We start from the raw sequence: 24,153 nt of genomic DNA, 5'->3' as shown, positions 1-24,153 counted from the left end.
AATAAACGCATATGTGAAACGGTACACTTATAAGGAAATGTGTTCAGTAATTGGCAACATACATGTGAAACAACACGATTCAAGAATTTGTAGCGGGTGATTCCTGTGTTTTTTTCTTGTAAAGGGACAAGGCTGGCGGATATGGAATCCAGGCGCTGGGCGGGATGTTTGTGGAGAGTATCCACGGAGACTTCCTCAATGTGGTGGGGTTGCCCCTCCACCACATCTTCCGCAAACTTGGAGAGCACTACATCGACGAAGCTGCCACGGTGAGTGACGCACCCCAGTTTCATGCGGCCCACTACAAATATAAACCTGAAAGGAATTTTTGGGAGAGGTCCTCTGTGAAAGATTTCTTCCAGGGCCAGTGCACTGGGGTGCACTGCTTGGTGAGATTTCCAAATGGATTCTACGTCTTGTGACGTGGTGCCGACATACCTCTGTAGTGGGTTGTTTAGAACTTGGCGTGCCAGAGCTACCGCTGAAATCCCTTCAAGTGATCTTAATTCAATGCTGTGGGGAGACAGCACTTTCACATCTCCCTGTTTCAGAACAATGTTTCTCACATGGTAGTCCAAGTTATATTTATGACTGAATCATGCCATGTGTGAGTGACATGCCATTCCTTGAACGATCTGCCCAGTACATTTTAATAATTAACAAAGCTGGTCAGACATTGTGCTATGAACTCGGTGACAGTTTGAACTGATCCTGGCTCTGGTTTTCACCAACCCGCATCGACCAGTGTGGTGAAGTATGGTCAAACCTCATGACCGACAGTTGGGAGGCCTTAAACCAGCAGCAGCGAATTGATAAATGGCTGTAGTTTGTTAATTTACTTAAATGGTGTACAATACAGTTTTGAATTAAACAGCATCCACATGCAACCGCATCTCAAATGCCACAGCCACAGTTGCATTTAAACATGGGTCTTGCATTTCACATAATGGCGAGGACCCGTGGAAATTAACTCGATTGCTGTGGCAAAGGAATTGTACTTTGGACCAGTGCTTGGCTCTGGCGATTGTATTGCAACGACTCTGCTGACAGCAATGATTGTGCAACTGTGTTGACGCAGCCCTTAGTTGGCGATCCTGCTGGGCCTGTCTCTGCCGTGCCCAATGGCGCTGCCGTGTGCGGGGGAGGAGACAAAAAGGGGACGGCCCGGCGAACGCTAGCAGCGGCGCAAGCAGAGGAAACGGCTACGTCTATCTGAGCACCGACCCGGCCGATGTTGGGTCATCGTCGTGCTGCCTTCCGGCGTATGGCGCCCCATTCTCATTAAGTCCTTTTTGCATGAAGTTGTAACCAATTCAGTTCAGCTGATTAGGCTGAACCAGGGTTTCCCAAACTGCAGACCTGGAAAATCCATGACCGACCTTTCTGTGTCTGCCAGTGTCCATCCATGCAAAATGCAAGTGAAGTCGTTAAACACTACACTTGCCTAATGCTTGCTGATCGCCTTGTGTTATTAGAACAGCGCAAATACCAAATTAACTCATGATTATGACAACATTCGTGTCTGCTCACAGGCCAAACAAATGCAATTGGCCAAATATTCATTCAGAGGGCCCTCTTGAACATGCTTGCTAAAGGGTATTATTATTGATTTCACTATTTTAACGTTTTATAAAAAAAAACTATTGTTTTAAATCGACTAATATTATTTAATGTAGAAAGGGCCATTGGTTAAATTGTAAAGGTCTCAAGTGATCTCCATCAAATCGAAGTGGCAGAATTCTTCGGCGTCAAATCTTGGAACATAGGCCCAAAACACAACAACACCATCATAATCACTTAAACCAACCACAGTCCAGCCATGTGGTACAGCAGTTAAGAAAGCTCAACTCACAGTTGGGAAGTAGCGAGTCCAAATTCCAATTTGCAGAGAGTGAATCCACGTGTGGTCTCTAGTTTGTGGGAAATTAATAGGTCCTTCTATAGAGAGATTAGCCCCTGCCATGGTAATGTGGGATTGATCATGAATGGCTCAGGGTTGTCAATCGAAATGAGTGCCGCCCTAATTTCGTTTGCACAGGAGACGCTGACCTTTGACACAGATGACAGAAAAAGTAGGCCGGAAAAGATGGCAATAATTTGGGGAGATCTTCATTCAACAGTAGATTGATCAAGGTTGGTGACGACGGTGATAGTATAAGTTAGTCAATGATAATATATCAAGAACATTTTGAAAATAAACATTTTTGTTGTTTAGTTTTAAGTTATTTCAGCTCCCAAAAAAATATGGCCTGAATTAACTTGCTTTTATGCAGGGCTGGATCAGCCTGAACGTTTGACATTGCTTTTGGTCTCGCTTGAGAAAATAAAAAATATACAATTACAATAATCAGTGAACCAAATAATATGTCTCCGCTGGAGTTGTGACCATTAAGCTGATGAGGAGTGAGCAGAGCCCACTACCTGTTAATAGTTGTAAAGTGGACAGATCCCACAAGCGGTTCACATTTGTAATGTTGGTGTCTGTTGAAGTGTTTTTCAAGTTTCATTTATTAGGTATAGCCCTGTGAGCCATGTGGCTCTTGAGTCGGGTGCAACCGCAACAAACAAAACATGAACAAAGAACATCTTAAAGCGACGACGCGCAACAGAAAATCCTGGATAAACCAGCAAATCTTCCAGAAAAAAAACACCCTATTACAAGGCTGTGTGCAAAAATCCCAGTGTGATGCCAGTAAAACAATAACCATAAGACAATTTAGATTAAAGTTATCAGGCCAACTACGCACTTCCGCAAGAAACATGGCTTAACCATATGTTTTCGAAATCACCAAAATAAAGCTATAAAAACAATGTAACAATAGTAATCATAGGAACTGTGATTCAAAATTAACAATAAACGATATACAGTGAGGGAAAAAAGTATTTGATCCCCTGCTGATTTTGTACGTTTGCCCACTGACAAATGATCAGTCTATAATTTTATTGATAGGTTTATTTGAACAGTGAGAGACAGAATAACAACAAAAAAATCCAGAAAAACGCATGTCAAAAATGTTATAAATTGATTTGCATTTTAATGAGGGAAGTAAGTATTTGACCCCTCTGCAAAACATGACTTAGTACTTGGTGGCAAAACCCTTGTTGGCAATCACAGAGGTCAGACGTTTCTTGTAGTTGGCCACCAGGTTTGCACACATCTCAGGAGGGATTTTGTCCCACTCTTTGCAGATCTTCTCCAAGTCATTAAGGTTTCGAGGCTGACGTTTGGCAACTTGAAGGTCTGGAGACTAGCTAGGCCACTCCAGGACCTTAATGTGCTTCTTCTTGAGCCACTCCTTTGTTGCCTTGGCCGTGTGTTTTGGGTCATTGTCATGCTGGAATACCCATCCACGACCCATTTTCAATGCCCTGGCTGAGGGAAGGAGGTTTTCACGCAAGATTTGACGGCACATGGCCCCGTCCATCGTCCCTTTGATGCGGTGAAGTTGTCCTGTCCCCTTAGCAGTAAAACACCCCCAAAGCATAATGTTTCCACCTCCATGTTTGACGATGGGGATGGTGTTCTTGGGATCATAGGCAGCATTCCTCCTCCTCCAAACACGGTGAGTTGAGTTGATGCCAAAGAGCTCCATTTTGGTCTCATCTGACCACACCACTTTCACCCAGTTGTCCTCCGAATCATTCAGATGTTCATTGGCAAACTCCAGACGGCATGTAAATGTGCTTTCTTGAGCAGGCGGACCTTGCGGGCGCGGCAGGATTTAAGTCCTTCACGGCGGTGACTATGGTCCCAGCTGCCTTGAGATCATTGACAAGATCCTCCCGTGTAGTTCTGGGCTGATTCCTCACCGTTCTCATGATTATTGCATCTCCACGAGGTGAGATCTTGCATGGAGCCTCAGGCCGAGGGAGATTGACAGTTCTTTTGTGTTTCTTTCATTTGTGAATAATCGCACCAACTGTTGTCACCTCACCAAGCTGCTTGGCAATGGTCTTGTAGCCCATTCCAGCCTTGTGTAGGTCACAATCTTGTCCCTGACATCCTTGGAGAGCTCTTTGGTCTTGGCCATGGTGGAGAGTTTGGAATCTGATTGATTGCTTCTGTGGACAGGTGTCTTTTATACAGGTAACAAGCTGAGATTAGGAGCACTCCCTTTAAGAGTGTGCTCCTAATCTTATATCGTTACCTATATAAAAGACACCTGGGAGCCAGAAATCTTTCTGATTGAGAGGGGGTCAAATACTTATTTCCCTCATTCAAATGCAAATCAATTTATAACATTTTTGACATGCGTTTTTCTGTATTTTGTTGTTATTCTGTCTCTCACTGTTCAAATAAACCTACCAAATTATAGACTGATCATTTCTTTGTCAGTGGGCAAACGTACAAAATCAGCAGGGGATCAAATACTTTTTTCCCTCACTGTACATAACATGTACGACCAAACTTGCAGCCATAGCTGGCAGCATAACACTCCCAGTGTATGATGTGTGAGTGAGTCAGTGGTAGTGTGAGTGGGTGTATGATGTGTGAGTCGGCGTATGATGTGAGTCAGCGTATGATGAGTCAGTGTATGATGTCTGAGTGAGTCAGTGTATGATGTCTGAGTGAGTCAGTGTAAGATGAGTATCATGGCATCCTCCCCGCCATCACGGCCTCCTCCCCGCCATCACGGCCTCCACGCCATCACGGCCTCCTCCACGCCATCACGGCCTCCTTCCCGCCATCACGGCCTCCACGCCATCACGGCCTCCTCCACGCCATCACGGCCTCCACGCCATCACGGCCTCCACGCCATCACGGCCTCCACGCCATCACGGCCTCCACGCCATCACGGCCTCCTCCCCGCCATCATGGCCTCCTCCACACCATCACGGCCTCCTCAAGGTCAGGGTTCTTGAAGTAGATTAAACAGCGGGTCACGTAACCAAATTTGCATGCGTTGCCAGTTTCAAGTTTTGTGAAGGCTACGTGATGTCACGCGTCACTGCAACAGACGTTGTTACATGGCATCATGGCGTCGTGACACATGTACATGTGACCACTAATCTGTACCTCCTGTATCCAGGTGTCTTCATCTCTTCATTATCCCAAATCTAGGTCTCTCATCTCACAGCTCTGTATTCTCTTGATACGTCAGCGACCAAGATCTCTCGGCGGGTGACTCCAAGACTATTCAAGACCTGAATTTGTCTCATAGGTCCCCAGTTTTAGAACCCTGCATGAGGTTTCATTTGAAATTCATGGTCCGAGGCTGTGCTTGAAAGTGGTGTAGCCTGTGTATTGTAATAGTTTTCTGTTCTGCGTTTCAATGTAGTGTAGTCGTATGGTATACTAAATCTCGGTAGGGACCTTTGGTTTGGCTCACCACACCAAAATATTTGGCCACGTGGCGAGGGCTGCACGACCCTTACCGCGTGCGTGAGTGTCGCTCCCTCTCTGGGAAACTTGTTTAGACCATCTTCGGTGGAAGCGCACCGCACGTGTGCAATGAGTGGTTCACCTGTGGTACTCTGCAAAGTCAGCCTACCCACAAAGCTGAGTTGAGTCTGTCTGGAAGAAGGGCATAACCAGTTTTAAGTTTAAATTTTGTGCAGAGCCATTTGAATGCAGGAATACTGTTATTGAGTTTGGTGTTACAGAAGCAAATCACAGACAGTACAATTCCACAGCTATACGAGCCTGATTGTAATAAATTTTTACCTGTATCAATTAAAATATAATCCTGTTTATATGAAGGTGCATTTCTTTTTGTAAAACACGTGGAGCTCGCACACCATTGATTGGGGAGGGGGATTTTCTAGTTTCCCCATTGATTCTAAAAAGTCAAACCAATGCTGGAAAGGTAACTTGGTCAAACCCATTGAAGCAGGAGCCTCCTGAAAGAGTCTTGAGACTCGGTGAAGCGTTCCTGGTTAAATAAAGCGTAGTGTTTTACTATTTACTGAATTATATTTTTAAAATGCTGATGATCAAATCACCTGGATTCATTCGCCCGTTCGTGTCAGCAGCTAAGCAAGGTTGATCCTGGATAGTCCTTGGAAGGATGATCACCATAAAATGAATGATCACCATAAAGATTAAAATAACCATAATTAAAACTCATCTGCCAATAGGGAACTATTTGCATGCCAATTATTTTTTTAAACATTGTTAAAATATAATTCTCATCAAGCCTGATGGTGTAAAGTGCAGTACCCAAATAATTCGATACTCTATCTTCTAGCCTATGTGCTATGAAGAAGGGCAATCGCCTGACGGACGTTATGGCAAACGGAGCCTTGTATTGCGGGCTACGTGGTGGCAGCAGAGGACAGTGAAGTGGTATCCATTGTACATTAACTTCTTTCGCACCGTACGTAACCAACCGTGCAAATCGGAGGTGTATATCCCTGCTCCCCGCCCACCGCATTGACCAGCGTGAAGTATGGTCAACTAATGCCCTGTGGGGTCAACAGTGTGGAGAGGCCCTCGCCCATCCAACAGTGGATTGACAAAGCCTGCCTCGCATGTCCAATACAAATGTAACTTTTTGCTTTCATAGGGACGGAAGGCCGCGTGTGGTGGGATAAAGTGTAGGTAACTCCCACCTCTTCCCAGGCCCTATCCAGCGTAGAAGAGTAGGCCAATCATCAAGCGAGTGTATCGCGTGCTGCCTCCAGTGGAGGCCCTTTTGTCAGCAGTTGTGAGAGCAAAGCACTTGCAGTGCTGCGCCTTTGCCCATGCAGTGGACACACGACCGGTGCGGTAGTGCAGCAATGAGCGCGCTGCGTTCCGAACCCGGCACCCAAGCGCGATTCCCCATTCACGGCCACCAACACCAGTGACGATTATCTGAACCGGTCCTGGACCTCCTCTAGGTCGACTCAGTCTAAAATGAGTACCTGGTGCGGTGTGTAAACATCGCCACTAGGGAGACAAAGGCGGCCGGGCGTGGTGCTGGCCACCCACCCCCTCGTGTGCCGTGCAGGCCTTCATAGGCGCTGCCCGCAAACAGGACTTGCCTCAACGGTATAAGGCTACACGGGGGATCTGTCTACACTACTGTACATTATATAAAGTGTCGCTGCAATGACAGTTATGTGTGAACATCGCTTCGGAAAAGCATTATGAACCTAAGAACCGATTTGCTTTTACTAAATCATAAAAAGACACCGATCGAATATTACAATTAATCAGAATACATAATACGAAACGGAAGCAAAAAATGCCATTCCGATCCGCGGTAAAGACAAACAAGATAGCCGATCAATCTAGATTTGATAGTCGTTCACTGAATCGATTCCTTCGCGGAGGGAACGGCGCTCGCAGCACCGCGCAGGGGGAGGGGGCGGGCGAATCACCCTCGCGAGGTTGTGGATCACCACGCGGGGTGGGGGGGGCGGATCACCCTCACCCAAGATGGCGGCGAACCGTGTTGCTTCAAGTCGAGGACTCCCCCGCGCGTTCGTCCGCTAGGAGAGGGAGCCGAGACGGAGAGCAAACGCGGCCATGGGCGACAGCGAGCGGGACGTGGACGTGCTGATCGTGGGCAGTGGCCCGCACGCCCTCACGCTGCTCACGCTGCTGCGAAACCCGGGCTCGCGGCCCTGGGATTCGCTCAGCGGCCTCTTTGGGGGCCTGAAGCTCAGCGCTGCCGCCAAGGGTCGAGGCGGCAGCGGTGGCAGGAGGGCGGGCGGCAGGAGACGTGGGCCCGGGGCCGTGAAGGAGATGGAGGAGGCGGGGGGTAGTCGTGGAACGGCTGCGGATGGGCGATCTGAAGAGGTGGAGCCAGCGTTGGCCTCCTTGGGCCTGGAGGAGAAGGCAGGTGCGGGGCAAGGCAGACGGAGCAGCCCAGCGAGATGGGAACCCCCGCACACACGGAGATGTCCGCCGCGTTCCCACTGCCTCTAGGGAGCGAGACGTGGGCCGGTTCACGAAGGAGGAACGGTCGCTTTGGACTCGATGACCACTTCCAGGGTTAGGGGAAGCACGGGAGGTGTGGAGATGGAGCGGCCAATTTAATGTTGGTTTAGAAATGAGTACATGGCAGTGAAATGTAGACGGGGTGAAGGCGTGCGCCACTACTGACCATATACAAACATATCATTCTGTTAAGCGGTTAACATTTATTGAAAGTTGATTTAACATTGGCTGCATCTTGGCCCCCTGAGTCTTGATATTAACTTGTAACCCATGCCGGGATGAGTGCACAAACCATTCCATCTTCGCATTGCAAGTTGGCCGGTGGACCTGGCGTTTGATGACGCGCGCCCCTCGGGTGTGCTTTGATGCGGGTGCCTCCTTAGCCGAGGACGGAGAGGAGACCCCGCTTGGCCCGCAGCTGCTGGAGGTCATGGTGGTGGACACGTACGGGCAGTGGCTGGTGCAGTGGGACAAGCAGTTCACGGCCCTCAACATCCCACACCTACGCTCGCATGCGCTGGTCCACACCGACCCCTTTGACAAGGTCAGGATCGTGAGGATCAGGGGTGCAAGGCGGTAAGGGTTCAGCGCATGTAACGGCTTGCTCGTGCCATTTGCTCCGACTCTAGAGAGACCCTCTAAAAGGTTTATTTTTGGCCTATTCTACGTTGGCTAGATGTTTTGAAGAGGTGGGAGTCACCCACACTTTACCCTACCGCACAGGACCTGCCAATGGACACACTGCCGAGTATCCATTGGTGGTAACTGCTGCTTGAGTAGAGGCAGAGGAATTTAAGAAACTGGCCCCATTGTTTCAACTGCCGCACTGGGAGATCAAACTGGATTGCATGTCCAGTGTGCTCACCACCACAGCAGGATCAGCAGACAAAACGTACAATTTTCTTTATTTTGAATCCTTTATATAAGGGGTAGGGGAACTGGTGGGCCAGATAAAATTGCACACCTCAGCGTAATTAAATAATTACGTAAACAAAAAACCTTGCAACGTCTGAGTGTAGTTGTGTTATTACAGAGGCGCACACACTATTTGGTGGAGGCAACACGTTTAGTTAAGTGTGGCTATACTTATTCTATGGGTTTTTCGGTAAAGACACGTAGATAGAAGAAGAATAAAAATATCACGACGTTTCGATCGCAACACAAGCAATCGTCTTCAATCACCTGAACACGACTGCTTGTGTTGCGATCGAAACGTCGTGATATTAAAAAAAAAAAGAAATTATATCCACGTGGCTTTACCGAAGGTCCCATAGAATATGTATTCCTGCAGTCACGAAAGCTTTAAGTCAAGATTTGTGGCTATACTGTTCCTAGACTGTTTGCTATGTGTGTGCGAACGGGCCAGCCAGCATATACGCTGCCTGACCCTCAATCCCCAGCTAAGACTCTACGGCGAACGACAAGCGAAGCACGAAGACCGAAGAGCAACGACCCCTTGAGTTGATCCCACAACGAGCCCCGAATCCCCTCGGCGCTCCCCCTTTATCCCTTGGCCGCCGCCTCGCCCTGCCCTCTGCCACGCCCCCCGCTCCCGGCACGTGTCCTTCATCCAATGGAGACTCAGCGCCCCTCCAGAACTGTGGTTGGCTCAACAACGCAGAGACTTCTATGTCTCCACATAGTAATAGATTAAACACGGCATTGTTTCCAGGTCAAACATTTTCTCCACTAGCACCCGTTTGGTGTGACTAAGATGCTTGCAGCAATAGAAGGATATCAGTTATTGGGCCGCTGTAGAGTAGTAGGCCTCTTGTGACCGTTGGACATATGTATGTATGTTGAACTTCTTATGCACGTAGCTAACTATGCCATATGTTTCGGGATTTCCACCTCCCCCTCATTCGAAAACAATTCCTTGTGCAGTCATTGGCGACTGAGCTAAGATAATAAACTCACTACACTTAAGAACCTGGTTTAATCACTTAGTATTTTGGAGTATGTGGGGCTCTATGTGAGTCTAAGAGTCTCCATGTGAGTCTATGAGTGTATATAAGTTACTTGAGTCTGGTTTAATCACGGGCGGATGCCTGACTTTGAACCCTGGATCTCACTGGTGCCACGTCACCTCCAATCTCTTGAGCCACCTGACCACTGGGCTGCGGTGGCTCTACACAACTGTAATTCAGCACTGTTGGATCACACATGTTGAGAAACTCCCTGTGGGTGTCAAGGTGCTTTCCCAAGGCTTGCCAGGAGGAATCAGGAAGACAAACATGTGTATACCGCCTGTTCCAACTCTATGGGCTATAATGTTTTCCCCTCACACACTTAGGTTATCTTTGGGTGCTCTGGTTTCCGCTTGCATTTAATCGTGCATTAATTGGTTAACACCTTAATATAGAGGGGACCACAGAGCTCAGGCAATTGTTGGCACCAGCTCAATGTGTGGCTGCTGCCTACCCGCTTGTCTGTGGTCCTCAGCGCCTCATGAGTCATCTTCTCTCTCTAAGAACGAGCGAACGCTGTGCGGCGGCGCGTTGCGAGCCAAGGTTATTCAATCGTGATTATTGCATCTTAACGATCTTTTCCCCTAATCACGGAGCCTTGTGGGTAAAACGGCCGACACGCTCACACTTCCGCCCCCCCCGCCCCCCGGCTCCAGCGAGCGCTGCAGGTGTTTGCGACGCAGCAACGCAGGGAGGGGGAGCTGCGAGCGCTGCCCCGGCGGCTCCACATCCTGGACGAGAATGCCTTCTTCAACGACGGGCGCGTGGGCAAGCGTGAGCGCCGGCTGCTGTCGGCGGGTGGCTGCGCCAGGCAGAACGAGCTCTATTTCACACTGCCCAGTACGCGGCTCTTTCGCGACTTCTTCACGCACCAGGTGCGTGCAGAGAGCGGTGCGCGCGGTCTGCGTCGGTGGACGCGGTTACACGATGTTGTCTCCCGGTTCGGTGCTCACGGCTACACAATGTCTCCCGGATCGGTGCTCATGGCTACGCGGTGCGGTCTTCCGGATTGGGCCAATTTCACCACATACTGCTGTAACCATCTTTAGGAGCTAAAGTCGGAAGTCTTAACTGGTCTTCGCCGTTAGAAATTAAATATACATTTCAGGCATTCTCGGTTCAGCAATGGATGAAAGGTCTCCCAATGCAATGTCAGTTATGAGGGTGTTTTGATAACACTTCACCATGCTAATCGATCCACATTGGGGAATGGGGCAGAGTGCCAGACCGGTTCTGATATTACACAGCTGATGTCAGCCTTACATTTTGACTTAAAACTTTCGTGGCTGCAGGAATTCATATTCTTGGTTCTTTCGGTAAAGTCACGTAGATAGAAAAATAATTATTAAAAAAGTTAAAAGCAATTAAAAAAACACTAATGTAAACTGTAGCTTGGTTCTTAATCGGAGTGAGTGTACTGGCAGTCTATAATGTAGACTGTAGCCTGGTTATTAAGTATGGTGAGTGTACTGTCAGTCTGACTTTGAACAAAATAATTTCTGATTCAACCGCATTAATTGATCAATCTAAACAGTTTTCGTTGAAACCTTCTGCTGCCAGGCCACCAAGATTATACGGCTTACCAAAAATACATAAAGTTGATACACCTCTTCGTCCCATAGTCTCTACTATCAGCTCCCCCACCTACAAACTAGCTCGTTTTTTGTCTGAAATCCTGCGTCCTTTCACTGGAAAGACCACCTCTGCGGTACAAAATTCTACTCACCTGGTATCGACAATCAAGGGTATTTGCCTGTCCCCAGACGACCTGCTTGTCAGTTTTGATGTAGTTTCCTTATTCACCAAGGTTCCTGTACCTGACACCATTGCAATCATTGAAGACTTGGTTCATCAAGGACTAAACACTGAGGTACCCCCCCTGGTGAGACACTGTTTAACCAATACATACTTCACTTGGAATGGAACTTTCTACAAACAAACTGAGGGCACCCCAATGGGCTCCCTCCTTTCTCCAGTTATAGCTAACATTTTCATGGAGAAATTTGAGACTGACGCCATCCAGACTGCCACTCTGCGCCCAACCTTATGGAAGAGGTACGTGGATGACACTTTTGTCATCTGGCCACATGGCCGGCCTGCTCTAGACCAATTCTTCGACCACATCAATTCCATACACCCATCCATCAGATTTACCATGGAAGTCGAAATAGATGGCAAGATACCTTTTTTGGATGTCCTAATTAAAAAGAGACCTGATGGTTCAATGAGCCACTCTGTCTACAGGAAAGCTACCCATACGGATGCTTATCTGAAACCGGATTCCCACCACCATCCATCACAGAAGAATTCTCTCATCAAGACTCTGTATCATAGAGCCCAATGCATATCCGACCAGGAACACATAAGCAGTGAACTCAAGCACGTACACCAAGCTCTTAGGGCTAATGGTTACTCCGACTATACAATCCGCAAAGCTATCACTCAAACCATGAAGAAGAACCCTCTTGAGTAGCCTTTCAAAACCATCACTTTACCCTACATTGCTGGGATCACAAAAAAGATCTCCAAAATCTTGAATAAACACAAGATCCAGGTCCGTTTCAACACATTACATAAAATCCGTGATCTGGTTCCGTCTGTAAAAGATGTGATTCCGGACATACAATACCCTGGTGTCTACAAACTAAGTTGCCTCTGTGGTAGTAGTTACATTGGAGAAACCAAACGCCATGTCTCGGACCGCATTCGTGAACACAAAGCAGACCTTAAACACGGTAGGACCAACACCTCGGCCGTAGCAGATCATTGTTCTAATTCAGTAGGCTCACATGCCATTGACTTTTCCAAGACAGAGGTTCTTTGTAAGCCATCTGGCTTCCATGAGAGATTCGTTCATGAGGCTATCCACATATACAAGCACAGAGACAATTTCAACCGAGAAGGTGGATTCTATCTTAGCAATCATTGGAAAGATTTGATAAACCATTTCAGTTCTTAATTGATTGTTCACGCTTACAGTGGCTTTCAGACAGCATACATTATAAAAAAATTCGTCTCCCCCCTCCTCTTTTCAAAATATAGATGGACTAGTCCTGGGCAAACTGCCAAATCGCTGCGCGTGGCGCTAACGTTTTTTTATAAATAAATAAATGCGCCGTTTAAAAATAAATTTATGCAAACCAACACACCTGAAGATGACCGTTTGAGTTATGGTCGAAACGTCGTGAGAATTTTTATTGTTTTATATATATTATATTATTTTGTTGTTTCTCTTCAACGTGACTTTACCGAAAAAACTAAGAATATGAATTACTGCAGTCACGAAAGCTTTAAATCAAAATTTTGTAGCAATGTTATTAAGCTGGGTGAGTGTACTGGCAGTCTATAATGTAGACTGTAGCCTGGTTCATAACCTCGGTGAGCGTACTGGCAGTATATAATGTAGATTGTAGCCTGGTTTTTAAGCTAGTGAGCATATTGGCAGTCTATATTGTAGACTGTAGCAATGGTTATTAAACTGAGTGAGCGCTATGCCAGTCTATAATGTAGACTTATTCTGGTTCTTTCGGTAATAAAAATAATATAAAAATTAAGCGAGGTTCAATGATTGCCTAGCAGGCCTTTGATTGGTGGAGACCTGCCGCAGGAGCCATTGTTTTCTCCTACATTAACAGTTGCCCCGCCCATGCTGCTGACAGACTTGGGCTACGCCCATCTCTAAACGTTTATAAACAGTTTTCCTTTAGAGGCTAAACCCCTCTTTTCCTGATGACGGCCGCTTGTGTTGCGATCGAAACGTCATGGTTTTTTGTTTTAATTTTATTTTTTTATTTTATTTGTATTACCGAAAGAACCAGAATAAGTCTACATTATAGACAGCCATAGCGCTCACTCAGTTTAATAACCATTGCTACAGTCGAAATTATAGACTGCCAATATGCTCACTAGCTTAAAACCAGGCTACAGTCTACATTATAGACTGCTAGTACACTCACCGTACTTAAGAACCAAGCCACAGTCTACATTATTGTTTATTTTTTTTATGTATATATTTTGTATTCACTTTATTTATATTATTATTTTTCTATCTACGTGACTTTACTGAACGAACCAAGAATATGTTGGCCTTCACCAGGCAACATAAGACAGCGTGCTAAGCACTTTACCACTGCTCCAGCATTGTATGTCTTATTTGGTTGCAATTGTAAGTTACGCAATGCTGTTTTACTCATCTCATTGGGGTTTATTTTATCTCCTGGCCAAATAAAGGATGCAACAATATGTTGTCTGGACAAACGACCATTCAGAAAAACAGACCCCATTGAAGGGCAGAGACCAAGTGAGATTGATCCACTTCTGAAGATGCCCGCAGTGGTGCGTGGTGAATGCTTGAAAGAACAGATGCCCTTCACACAGGCCAGCCAGGAATTCCACAGTTGGAGCAACACAGCTGGTGTCTCGGCCTGCCACATCAGGGGAGCATGCCATTGATTTATCAGGTTTGTATTCTTGGTTCTTTCAGTAAAGTCACGTAGAAGGGAAACAATGAAATAATAAAAATATAAAACAAAATTCTCACGACGTTTCTGAGGTACCCCCCCTGGTGAGACACTGCTTAACCAATACATACTTCACTTGGAATGGAACTTTCTACAAACAAACTGAGGGCACCCCAATGGGCTCCCCCCTATCTCCGGTTGTAGCCAACGTTTTCATGAAGAAATTTGAGACTGATGCCATCCAGACTGCCACTCTGCACCCAACCTTATGGAAGAGGTACGTGGATGACACTTTTGTCATCTGGCCACATGGCCGGCCTGCTCTAGACCAATTCCTCGACCACATAAATTCCATACACCCAGCCATCAGATTTACCATGGAAGTCGAAAAAGATGGCAAGCGATCTTTTTTGGATGTCCTAATAAAAAAGAGACCTGATGGTTCAATGAGCCACTCTGCTTACAGGAAAGCTACCCATACGGATGCTTACCTGAAACCGGATTCCCACCACCATCCATCCTAGAAGAATTCCCTCATCAAGACTCTGCACAATAGAGCCCAATGCATCTCCGACCAGGAACACATTGCCAGTGAACTCAAGCACGTACACCAAGCTCTTAAGGCTAATGGACTACACAATCCACAAAGCCATCACTCCAACCATGAAGAAGGACCCTCTTGAGCCATTCAAAACCATCACCTTACCCTACAATGCGGGGATCAATCAGAGTAGCACCCCAATTTCGGACAATCTGAAAACAGTATTGGCTAAAGGACTAAATTTCGCTGTCACCCCAAAACATATACCGATAGATGATATCATTCCTCAGGTCGATGTAGCCCTCAAAGGTATAGGACACATCCAAGCAGACGTCGCGAAAGCTGAAATAGCTACTATTCTTAAGAATGCTAAGAAACCCATTAGCAACATCAGCAAAGATGAATGCTCTGAACTCGCGAAATTAAAATAGAGACATGATATAGTCATCCTCTCAGCCTACAAGGGCAATGCCACTGTAATTATGGATAAAAACTCATACAACAATAAAATTCAGGACCTACTCAATGATGGTAGTTACTCAAAAATAATGAATGACCCTACTAATAGCCTAACTATAAAAACCAACAAGATCATCACAAGTTCGACCTCCCTAATTGAACCAACTAAACGTCCCTCCCTAAAACCTTCTGCTGCAAGACCCCCTAGATTATATGGTCTTCCAAAGATTCATAAAGAAGGCACTCCACTACGACCCATCGTATCCACAATCAACTCCCCTACCTATAAGCTAGCACGTTTTCTGTCGGATACCTTGCTACCTTTCACTGGCAAGACCTCAGCAGTACTTAACTCAGCCCAATTGGTTTCTATGGTCAAAGACGTTGTACTGTCCCCTGACGATATCCTTGTCAGCTTCGATGTGGTCTCCTTGTTCACCAAGGTCCCGGTACCTGATACCATTGAAATAATTGAAAATGTGTTACAACATGGACTAAACCCCGAGGTACCTACGCTGGTCAGGCACTGCCTCACCAGCACCTAATTTACTTGGAATGGTTCCTTCTACAAGCAAAATGAGGGTACTCCCATGGGTCCCCCCTTGTGATAGCCAATGTTTTCATGGAGAACTTTGAATCGGACGCCATCCAGACTTCCACCCTCAGACCTTCCCTGTGGAAGAGATATGTGGATGACACTTTCGTCATTTGGCCACATGGCCTCCCAGCTCTGAACCTTTTCCTACACCACATCAATTCCAGACATCCCGCCATCAAATTCACCATGGAAGTGGAGAAAGATGGCAAGCTACCATTCTTAGATGTTCTATTTGAGAGGAGACCTGATGGCTCATTGGGGCATTCTGTCTACAGGAAACCCACCCACACAGATTCCTACTTGAAACCTGATTCCCACCACCACCCAGCTCAAAAGAATTCTCTCATCAAAACTTTATACCATAGGGCTCATTGCATTTCGGACCAACACCACGTGACGAGTGAATTAAAACATGTACACCTGGCCCTGAAAAGGAATGGATACTCTGACCGTACCATCCGCCAAGCTGTTTCTCCCTCCATATAGAAACAACCACTTGATACTCCGGTCAAAACCATCACACTACCATATATAGCAGGCGTTACTAAAGAGATTTCCAAAATTCTAAACAAACACAAAATCCAGGTCCGGTTCAATACAGTACACAAAATTCGTGATCTGATCCCATCCGTGAAGGATGTCATTCCTGACTTACAGTACCCCGGGGTTTACAAATTGAGTTTTACCTGCAGTGATTGCGATATCGGGGAGACAAAGAGACATGTCTCTGACCGAATTCGCGAGCACAAATCAGATTTGAAACACGGCAGAACGAATTCTTCTGCCGTAGGTTATCACTGTTACAACGCTGTGGGTGATCACGATATAATTTTCCCCGATACCAAGGTTCTTAGCAAACCCACGGGTTTTTATCAGAGATTTGTTCACGAGGCAATTCAGATTTACAAACACAGACACAATTTCAACCGAGAAGATGGTTTCAAATTAAGCAACCATTGGAAAGATGTTCTAAATCGAACCAAACATTAAACTAATTTTCAAGTAGTGGTACCCCAAACTTTCGCAGCTTCTTAAAATTCTCTTTTCACACCATCAATATGTAAACTCCCCCTCCCCCCCTCGCCGGCCTGCACATGTTCACCCCCTCTACACCGTTCATCATGCTAAGTCCACCAATTAAATGCTAATTTTTATGCTAATTCCTTTGTCAAGACACCTTAATTCTTCTCACACAGCTTAAAGGTCGTGGTCTGAGCTTGGCTGTGTTCACTCCAGCGCTGTCCTCGAGACAGTCTGGTCCCTTCACCTGATGAAGGCCACTTGTGTTGTGGCCGAAACGTCGTGATTTATTTTTATTTTTTACCTACGTGACTTTACCGAATAGAACCAAAGAGTATGGATCCTTGCAGTCACGAAAGCTTCAAATCTAGAAAGGCTTAAATATTTAACATCTCGGTTTTGGCTTTCACAGCACTTTAAAAAACATAACCCCCGCAATTTTCAAGGGTTTCCTATACTATGCTGTACCCTGATGTCTATGTTTCCCAGGCTTCACCAGCCCACACTGATCAGTATGGGACGTTTCGGTGAAATAACCCTCATGTGACCCGCATGGTATTGGGAAGCTCTGGATTGACAAAAGGGCCTTTGCATGTACACCACACACATGGCAGCCCTTTGTCCAGCCATGGCTAAATGTACAGTGAGGGAAAAAGTATTTGATCCCCTGCTGATTTTGTACTTTTGCCCACTGACAAATAAATGATCAGTCTATAATTTTAATGGTAGGTTTATTTGAACAGTGAGAGACAGAATAACAACAACAAAAATCCCCAAAAATGCATGTCAAAAATGTTATAAATTGATTTGCATTTTAATGAGGAAGTAAGTATTTGACCCCTCTGCAAAACATGACTTAGTACTTGTTGGCAATCACAGAGGTCAGACGTTTTTTTTAGTTGGCCACGAGGTTTGCACACATCTCAGGAGGGATTTTGTCCCACTCCTCTTTGCAGATCTTCTCCAAGTCATTAAGGTTTCGAGGCTGACGTTTGGCAACTTGAACCTTCAGCTCCCTCCACAGATTTTCTATGGGATTAAGGTCTGGAGACTGGATAGGCCACTCCAGGACCTTAATGTGCTTCTTCTTGAGCCACTCCTTTGTTGCCTTGGCCGTGTGTTTTGGGTCATTGTCATGTTGGAATACCCATCTACGACCCATTTTCAATGCCCTGGCTGAGGGAAGGAGGTTCTCACCCAAGATTTCACGGTACATGGCCCCGTCCATCGTCCCTTTGATGCGATGAAGTTGTCCTGTCCCCTTAGCAGTAAAACACCCCCAAAGCATAATGTTTCCACCTCCATGTTTGACGGTGGGGATGGTGTTCTTGGGGTCATAGGCAGCATTCCTCCTCCTCCAAACACGGTGAGTTGAGTTGATGCCAAAGAGCTCCATTTTGGTCTCATCTGACCACAACACTTTCACACAGTTGTCCTCTGAATCATTCAGATGTTCATTGGCAAACTTCAGACGGGCATGTATATGTGCTTTCTTGAGCAGGGGGATCTTGCGGGCGCTGCAGGATTTCAGTCCTTTACGGTGTAGTGTGTTACCAATTGTTTTCTTGGTGACTATGGTCCCAGCTGCCTTGAGATCATTGACAGGATCCTCCTGTGTAGTTTTGGGCTGATTCCTCACCGTTCTTATGGTCATTGCAACTCCACAAGGTGAGATCTTGCATGGAGCCCCAGGCCAAGGGAGATTGACAGTTCTTTTGTGTTTCTTCCATTTGCGAATAATCGCACCAAATGTTGTCACCTTCTCACCAAGCTGCTTGACAATAGTCTTGTAGCCCATTCCAGCCTTGTGTAGGTCTACAATCTTGTCCCTGACATCCTTGGAGAGCTCTTTGGTCTTGGCCATGGTGGAGAGTTTGGAATCTGATTTGATTGATTGCTTCTGTGGACAGGTGTCTTTTATGCAGGAAACAAGCTGAGATTAGGAGCACTCCCTTTACGAGTGTGCTCCTAATCTCAGCTCGTTACCTGTGTAGTGAAGTAAACGATACGCATAGGAATTGGCCACATACAGTACATACTGTCCCTGAATTGGACGGAGAGTGCCGCGTTACGAGCACTGCTGACGGCATTGGATGATGACTCCTTGGCGACTTTTAACGGACTCCCTGCCGCTGTCAGAAAAACATTGGACGGTGCTATTGCGGCAATGAGGAAGGTCTACGAGCCGTGGTCGGTCGCCAAACGTCGATTTCAACAGAGGAAACGGGAGGCTACGGAGTCCCCCCTGGCATTCTGCAGCGCCTTGCTGGCCCTCGCCCAGGTTGCGTACCCGGCGATGGACGAGGAGGGCTGGGACTCCCTGCTGCAAGAGAAGATGTTACAGCTGGCGAAGGAACTGCAAGTCGTCTTGTCGCTCCCGGACAAGGATGATGACGATGACGTGTCATCGTTGCTGATCGCCAGGAACATACAAGTCAACCTTGACATACGAGACGAACCAGCGGCGGCGGCGGCGCAGCCGTCGCTGACGACCCCTGCCAGGGCTACGCACACGGTGGCGGTGGTGGTGGACGAGACGCCGCCGATGGCAGCGGCGGCCGGGGTGTCGACCGGGGTATATGGAGACGGCGTGCATCGGACATGCTACGAGTGCGGGCGGAGGGGTCTTCTCGCCCGCGACTGCTGGAGACGGAGAGGTGGTCCTCTGTGGGCGCCGAACTACTACAGCGGGCGGTTCCCCCAAGACCAAGGATCCCGGGTGAGTCGAGATGCATTCAATACACAGCCGCCCTATCCACATCACTCATCCGCGTCATCTCACCCGTATTCATCGGATTCGGATAGTACGCATGGCTGGGATACGTGGGGCGCATTGGTACATCGTGTGTTGGGTGCCGCGCCGTGATCGTCGGATGTGATGGCATGTATTCAAGGTGTTATGGTACGAGTTATTGTAGATACCGGGGCGTCGGCAACTCTTATTTCGTTGCAAACGGGGGTAGTTTGGGCATTATGGGCTGCGTGGTTGCGACAATTCAAATTGGGGAGGTTATTGTGACAGGAAGTGTTTTGGTTTCAACGGCCTTGGCGGTACCGTGTTTGTTTGGCACGGATTTCTTGCAAAAGATGCCAATTAAGATTTCAGTGGAAAAAGGTTGTTTGGAATTACCGTCGGGGAGATGTATGAAATTTTTGGGGACGCCTTCGAAATTTGCGGTGGCGAACGCTGTGGTGCGGCCGTGGTGAGCCGCACCGTGCGCGTCCTGCCTGCATCGCAAATATTGGTACCGCTACAGTTAAAGAAGGAATTGCCTTGGGATGAGCTACAGGAAGGAGTGCTGTTGACACCCTCAAATGCTGTGTCGAGAATGCCCACCGTGGTAGGAGCTTTGACCATAATACCAACATATTGTGATCCCTTCATTCAAATTGTAAACGCGGGGCACGAAGAGGTTGTTATTCAAGGGGGCACTACGTTGGCGCACGCAACGGGTGCGCCGGGTCCAGAAACAAAAACATGTTTTGCTACGGGACAGGATGAAATGTTGTCAAGAGAGGAGGACGATCTGGAATGGTTAAGGGATCTTTACAAACAAAACCCAGAGTTATCGCCTGTGCAATGGTCGAGTTTGCATGCGTTGCTAGTGGAATTTAAGGATGTGTTCAGTTCAGGCAAATACGACGTGGGTCGAACGACGTTGCAGCATCGTATTGACACGGGGAACGCACCCCCGATCAGGTTAAATTTGCATCGTGTAGGTCCTCTTGAGAAAGAATGTATTCGGCGATCTGTTGATGAAATGCTAGAGCAAGATATTATTGCCCCATCGTCCAGCCCGTGGGGAGCCCCTATTGTCCTCGTTAAAAAACGTGATGGAACCATGCGATTTTGTGTTGACTATCGGAAATTGAATAAAGTTTCGGTGGCGGAAGCGTACCCGCTTCCACGAATTGATGATTCACTGGACACCCTGTCCGGCGCCAGAATCTTTTCGACCCTCGATTTGTTGTCGGGCTTTTGGCAATTGCCCCTGGATAAGGAGTCAAGACCTAAAACGGCATTTCGGACACCACAAGGATTGTATCAATTTAACGTGCTCCTGATGGGGCTCCACTCAGCGCCGGCGACCTTCCAGCGATTAATGAAACTCGTGTTGTCGGGCCTGCAGTGGGAGTCATGCTTGATATATTTAGATGATGTGATTGTTTTCAGTAGGAATTTCGATGAACATTTGCAACGGCTGCGCGCCGTTTTTGGCAGAGTGCGGCGTGCCGGATTGAAATTTAAACCACAGAAGTGCCAATTGTTAAGAACATCAGTGAAGTATTTGGGGCACGTCGTTAGCGCGTCAGGAGTGGCCACTGATCCGGAAAATACGAGTTGTGTGCGAACATGGCCAGTGCCGAAAACAGCAGGGGAAGTGCGTAGCTTTGTGGGCTTTGCGTCGTATTATCGGCGGTTTGTTAAGGATTTTGCCACGATTGCTCGACCATTGCATACACTGACCGGGAAAGGTGTGAAGTTTCAATGGGGGATTGCTGAACAAAAATCGTTTGAAGCGTTGCGGGCCGCACTGGCGGATACACCGCCGTTGGGATACCCGGATTTTACGAAGCGATTTATACTTGACACGGATGCCTGTGATATGGGCATAGGCGCGGTTTTGTCACAAATGGTTGATGGCGTCGAGAGAGTGGTGGCATATGGCAGCCGGGTGTTATCGCCGGCGGAGCAAAAATACTGTGTGACGCGTAGGGAATTATTGGCGATTGTCCATTTTGTGCGCCAGTACCGACCGTATCTATACGGCAGGGAATTTTTGATCCGCACTGATCACGCGGCGCTACAGTACTCACTGCGCGTGGATCAGCCATCGGGGCAAATGGCTCGCTGGCTTGAGACCCTCCAGGAGTACTCTTTCACGATCCAGCATAGGAAAGGAACGCACCATGTAAACGCGGATGCTTTGTCGAGGTTGCCGCGACCGGCTGAGACGTGTCGGTGCACAGAGGGCTCGCTGCGTTGCGGCCCGCCGCTGCAGGAGGCTCCGCAAACGGTCGCTGCAGCGGGTTCGGGGGTGCCAGGGATAATCCCTGGAGCAGAAATTGGATTGTTGGGGTTGTCATTGAAGCAGTGGAATCAACTGCAGGTGGAAGATTCCTCGCTGACCAGGATGAGGCTGCGTGCCTCTCGTTCAAGGGGATCGGAGGATCGCCCATTTTTGATGTTAACGGAGGGGTTGCTTGTTCGCTGGGATGTGGAAGCACAAAAATTTTGTATTGTTGTCCCGAGGGTGTTGCGGGGGAAACTGATTAACGAGATACATGAGAAATTGATGCATCTGGGGAAGAAGAAGACCGCGTTGACGGTGGGGAGTGAATTTTACTGGCCGGAAATGTTTAACGATGTGAAACAGCATGTAAAAACGTGCCAGGAATGTGCACGGAGGAAAGCGCCGGCACGGCCATATCGTGTCTCTTTGCAATCGATTCAAGTTTCGAGAGAACGAAATTGTGCCACTAGATATTTTGGGTCCGTTCCCTGTCACCCCCCGAGGGCACAGATATTTGCTCGTCGGGGTGGAATACTTAACTCGTTGGCCGATGGCATGGCCGCTAGTAGACCAGTCAGCGACGTCGATCGCTGAGGCTTTCTTGAAAGGATACGTATTAGATAAGGGGCCCCCGGAACATTTGCTTACTGACCAAGGCAGAAATTTTTCATCGAAATTGATTAAAGATGTGTGTGACTCGCCGGGGACCAAAAAGATCTGGACGTCCCCGTACCACCCACAGACTGACGGGATGGTCGAGCGGCTGCATAGGACGCTGACGTCCATGCTTTGTCACCAAGTAAACACCGCTCAAGATGATTGGGATCTGCATGTTGCAGCGACGCTGGCCGCGTATAGATTGGCCCCGCATGCCTCAACGGGGTACTCGCCATTTTTTCTGATGTATTGACGGGAACTGGAAGCACCGGCTATTGTTAAATTGGGGATTCGAAAACAGGAGAAATCTACGACGGTGCCTGCTCCGATGCAGGTGGCTTTGGACCGTCTAAGGGAAGCCTGAGAGGCTGCATTGCAAAATACGGCCCGACGACAAGCCGCTAACGAAAGATTGTTCGGCAGGCAGCGGCCACGAGAGCCGTGGAGTGTTGGAGATAAAGCCTGGTTGCACTGCCCCATGGTGCTGGTGGGAACGTCCCCGAAGTTTCACCGCCCCTGGCAGGGGCCTGTTGATATTGTGGAGGTTTTACGGGATCAGAGTGTGCGAATAAAATTCGGTCGTCGGACATGGTTTGTTCACCCGTCGCGCCTGAAGAAATTTGTGTTACCATATGATGCGTCATCCCCCATCCGAGAGCGGCCTGTATTGGATGTGTCCGACGAACCTGTGGGGAGGTCACAAGTGCGCGTGTCCCAGAGATCTGCCCCCCGTGTGCCTGCAGGATCGCCCTTTTTGGGAAGGGTTACCGACTGGACGCCGATTGAAAGGCCACAGATCCGGACCAATGGCCGTCCCGACCGTGAACGACGGACAGCCCCGCCAGCTAAGTGTCGCTGGGACAGGGATGGGCGCAGGGTTCGTTGGCAAGACGAGCGAGGCTCTCTGTATAAAGGTGTTGTGTGCGTGTCGTTGTGTGGTTGTACAAAATGGTTGTGTATTGCAAATGCGTTATGTATATATGTTTTCATCGTTCCGTCCGCTTCACTCCACTACTCCAATTCGAGTATATCGTAGCCGGGGACGGCTAGGTTCTTTCATCACGGGGGGGGGGGGGGGTGATGTAGTGGAGTAAACGATACACATAGGAATTGTCCACATACAGTACATACAGACATACAAGGAGAGTGGGTCACATGAGGTCGAACAGGTGGTCGAGTCACGGGTGGCGTAAACAACCCGAAGTAATTAAGGGAGTCGTGGCACGAGGGCTGTGATTGATCGAGAGCTTTAAGTGGCGGCATCTCGAAGTCTGACCGAGGGGACAGGTGCGAGCTGGCGGGAAAATGCCAGCGAGCCACGTGGCAATTAATTGAGGCTAATTGGAAAGGGGATAAAACGCTAGGTGATTTGAACGGAGAGGGGAGTTGTTGCTGGGCAGTTGTTGGCGAGAGGTGGAGAGATACGAAGAGGACAGCTGGCAATGTTAAGGAAGAATAGATAGAGAGCCGGTCCCAAAAGACAGTAAATAGCGATAGGGAGAGTTAGCATTAGCGGAGATTAGAGTCACTGTGTGTGAATAGACAGGCAAGTCACTGTGTGTGCGGAGA

The 24,153-nt window shown here is 47.8% G+C and overlaps 1 protein-coding gene and 1 long non-coding RNA gene across 7 annotated transcripts in view; one reads left to right on the top strand and one right to left on the bottom strand.

The window, feature by feature from the left end:
• The window catches only part of LOC116955684 (uncharacterized), a 65,715-nt gene that overhangs the window by 25,698 nt on the left and 15,864 nt on the right, over positions 1-24,153 (top strand). For 4 of the 6 annotated variants that reach the window (XM_076053578.1, XM_032976933.2, XM_076053576.1 and 1 more), the window contains 4 exons: positions 125-269; positions 7,421-7,769; positions 8,251-8,411; positions 10,491-10,709. In XM_076053578.1, coding sequence (XP_075909693.1) covers positions 125-269; positions 7,421-7,769; positions 8,251-8,411; positions 10,491-10,709 — 874 coding nt within the window. Of the gene's footprint in view, positions 1-124; positions 270-7,420; positions 7,770-8,250; positions 8,412-10,490; positions 10,710-19,336; positions 19,632-23,327; positions 23,499-24,153 lie in introns of those variants that run through there. The other 2 variants (XM_076053579.1, XM_076053580.1) reach the window with 2 other exon arrangements.
• LOC142906093 (uncharacterized) lies at positions 1,303-5,862 on the bottom strand. The gene is made up of 2 exons (XR_012930062.1): positions 4,747-5,862; positions 1,303-4,712 (listed from the first exon to the last, which is right to left on the bottom strand). It is a non-coding gene; the product is annotated as an uncharacterized LOC142906093 (long non-coding RNA).

This window comes from Petromyzon marinus, chromosome 61 (assembly GCF_048934315.1).
Source record: "Petromyzon marinus isolate PM22_M1 ecotype Great Lakes invasive population chromosome 61, UKy_Petmar_22M1.pri1.0, whole genome shotgun sequence".
Lineage (NCBI taxonomy): Eukaryota > Metazoa > Chordata > Hyperoartia > Petromyzontiformes > Petromyzontidae > Petromyzon > Petromyzon marinus.
This window is presented reverse-complemented; position numbering and strand designations above follow the sequence as displayed.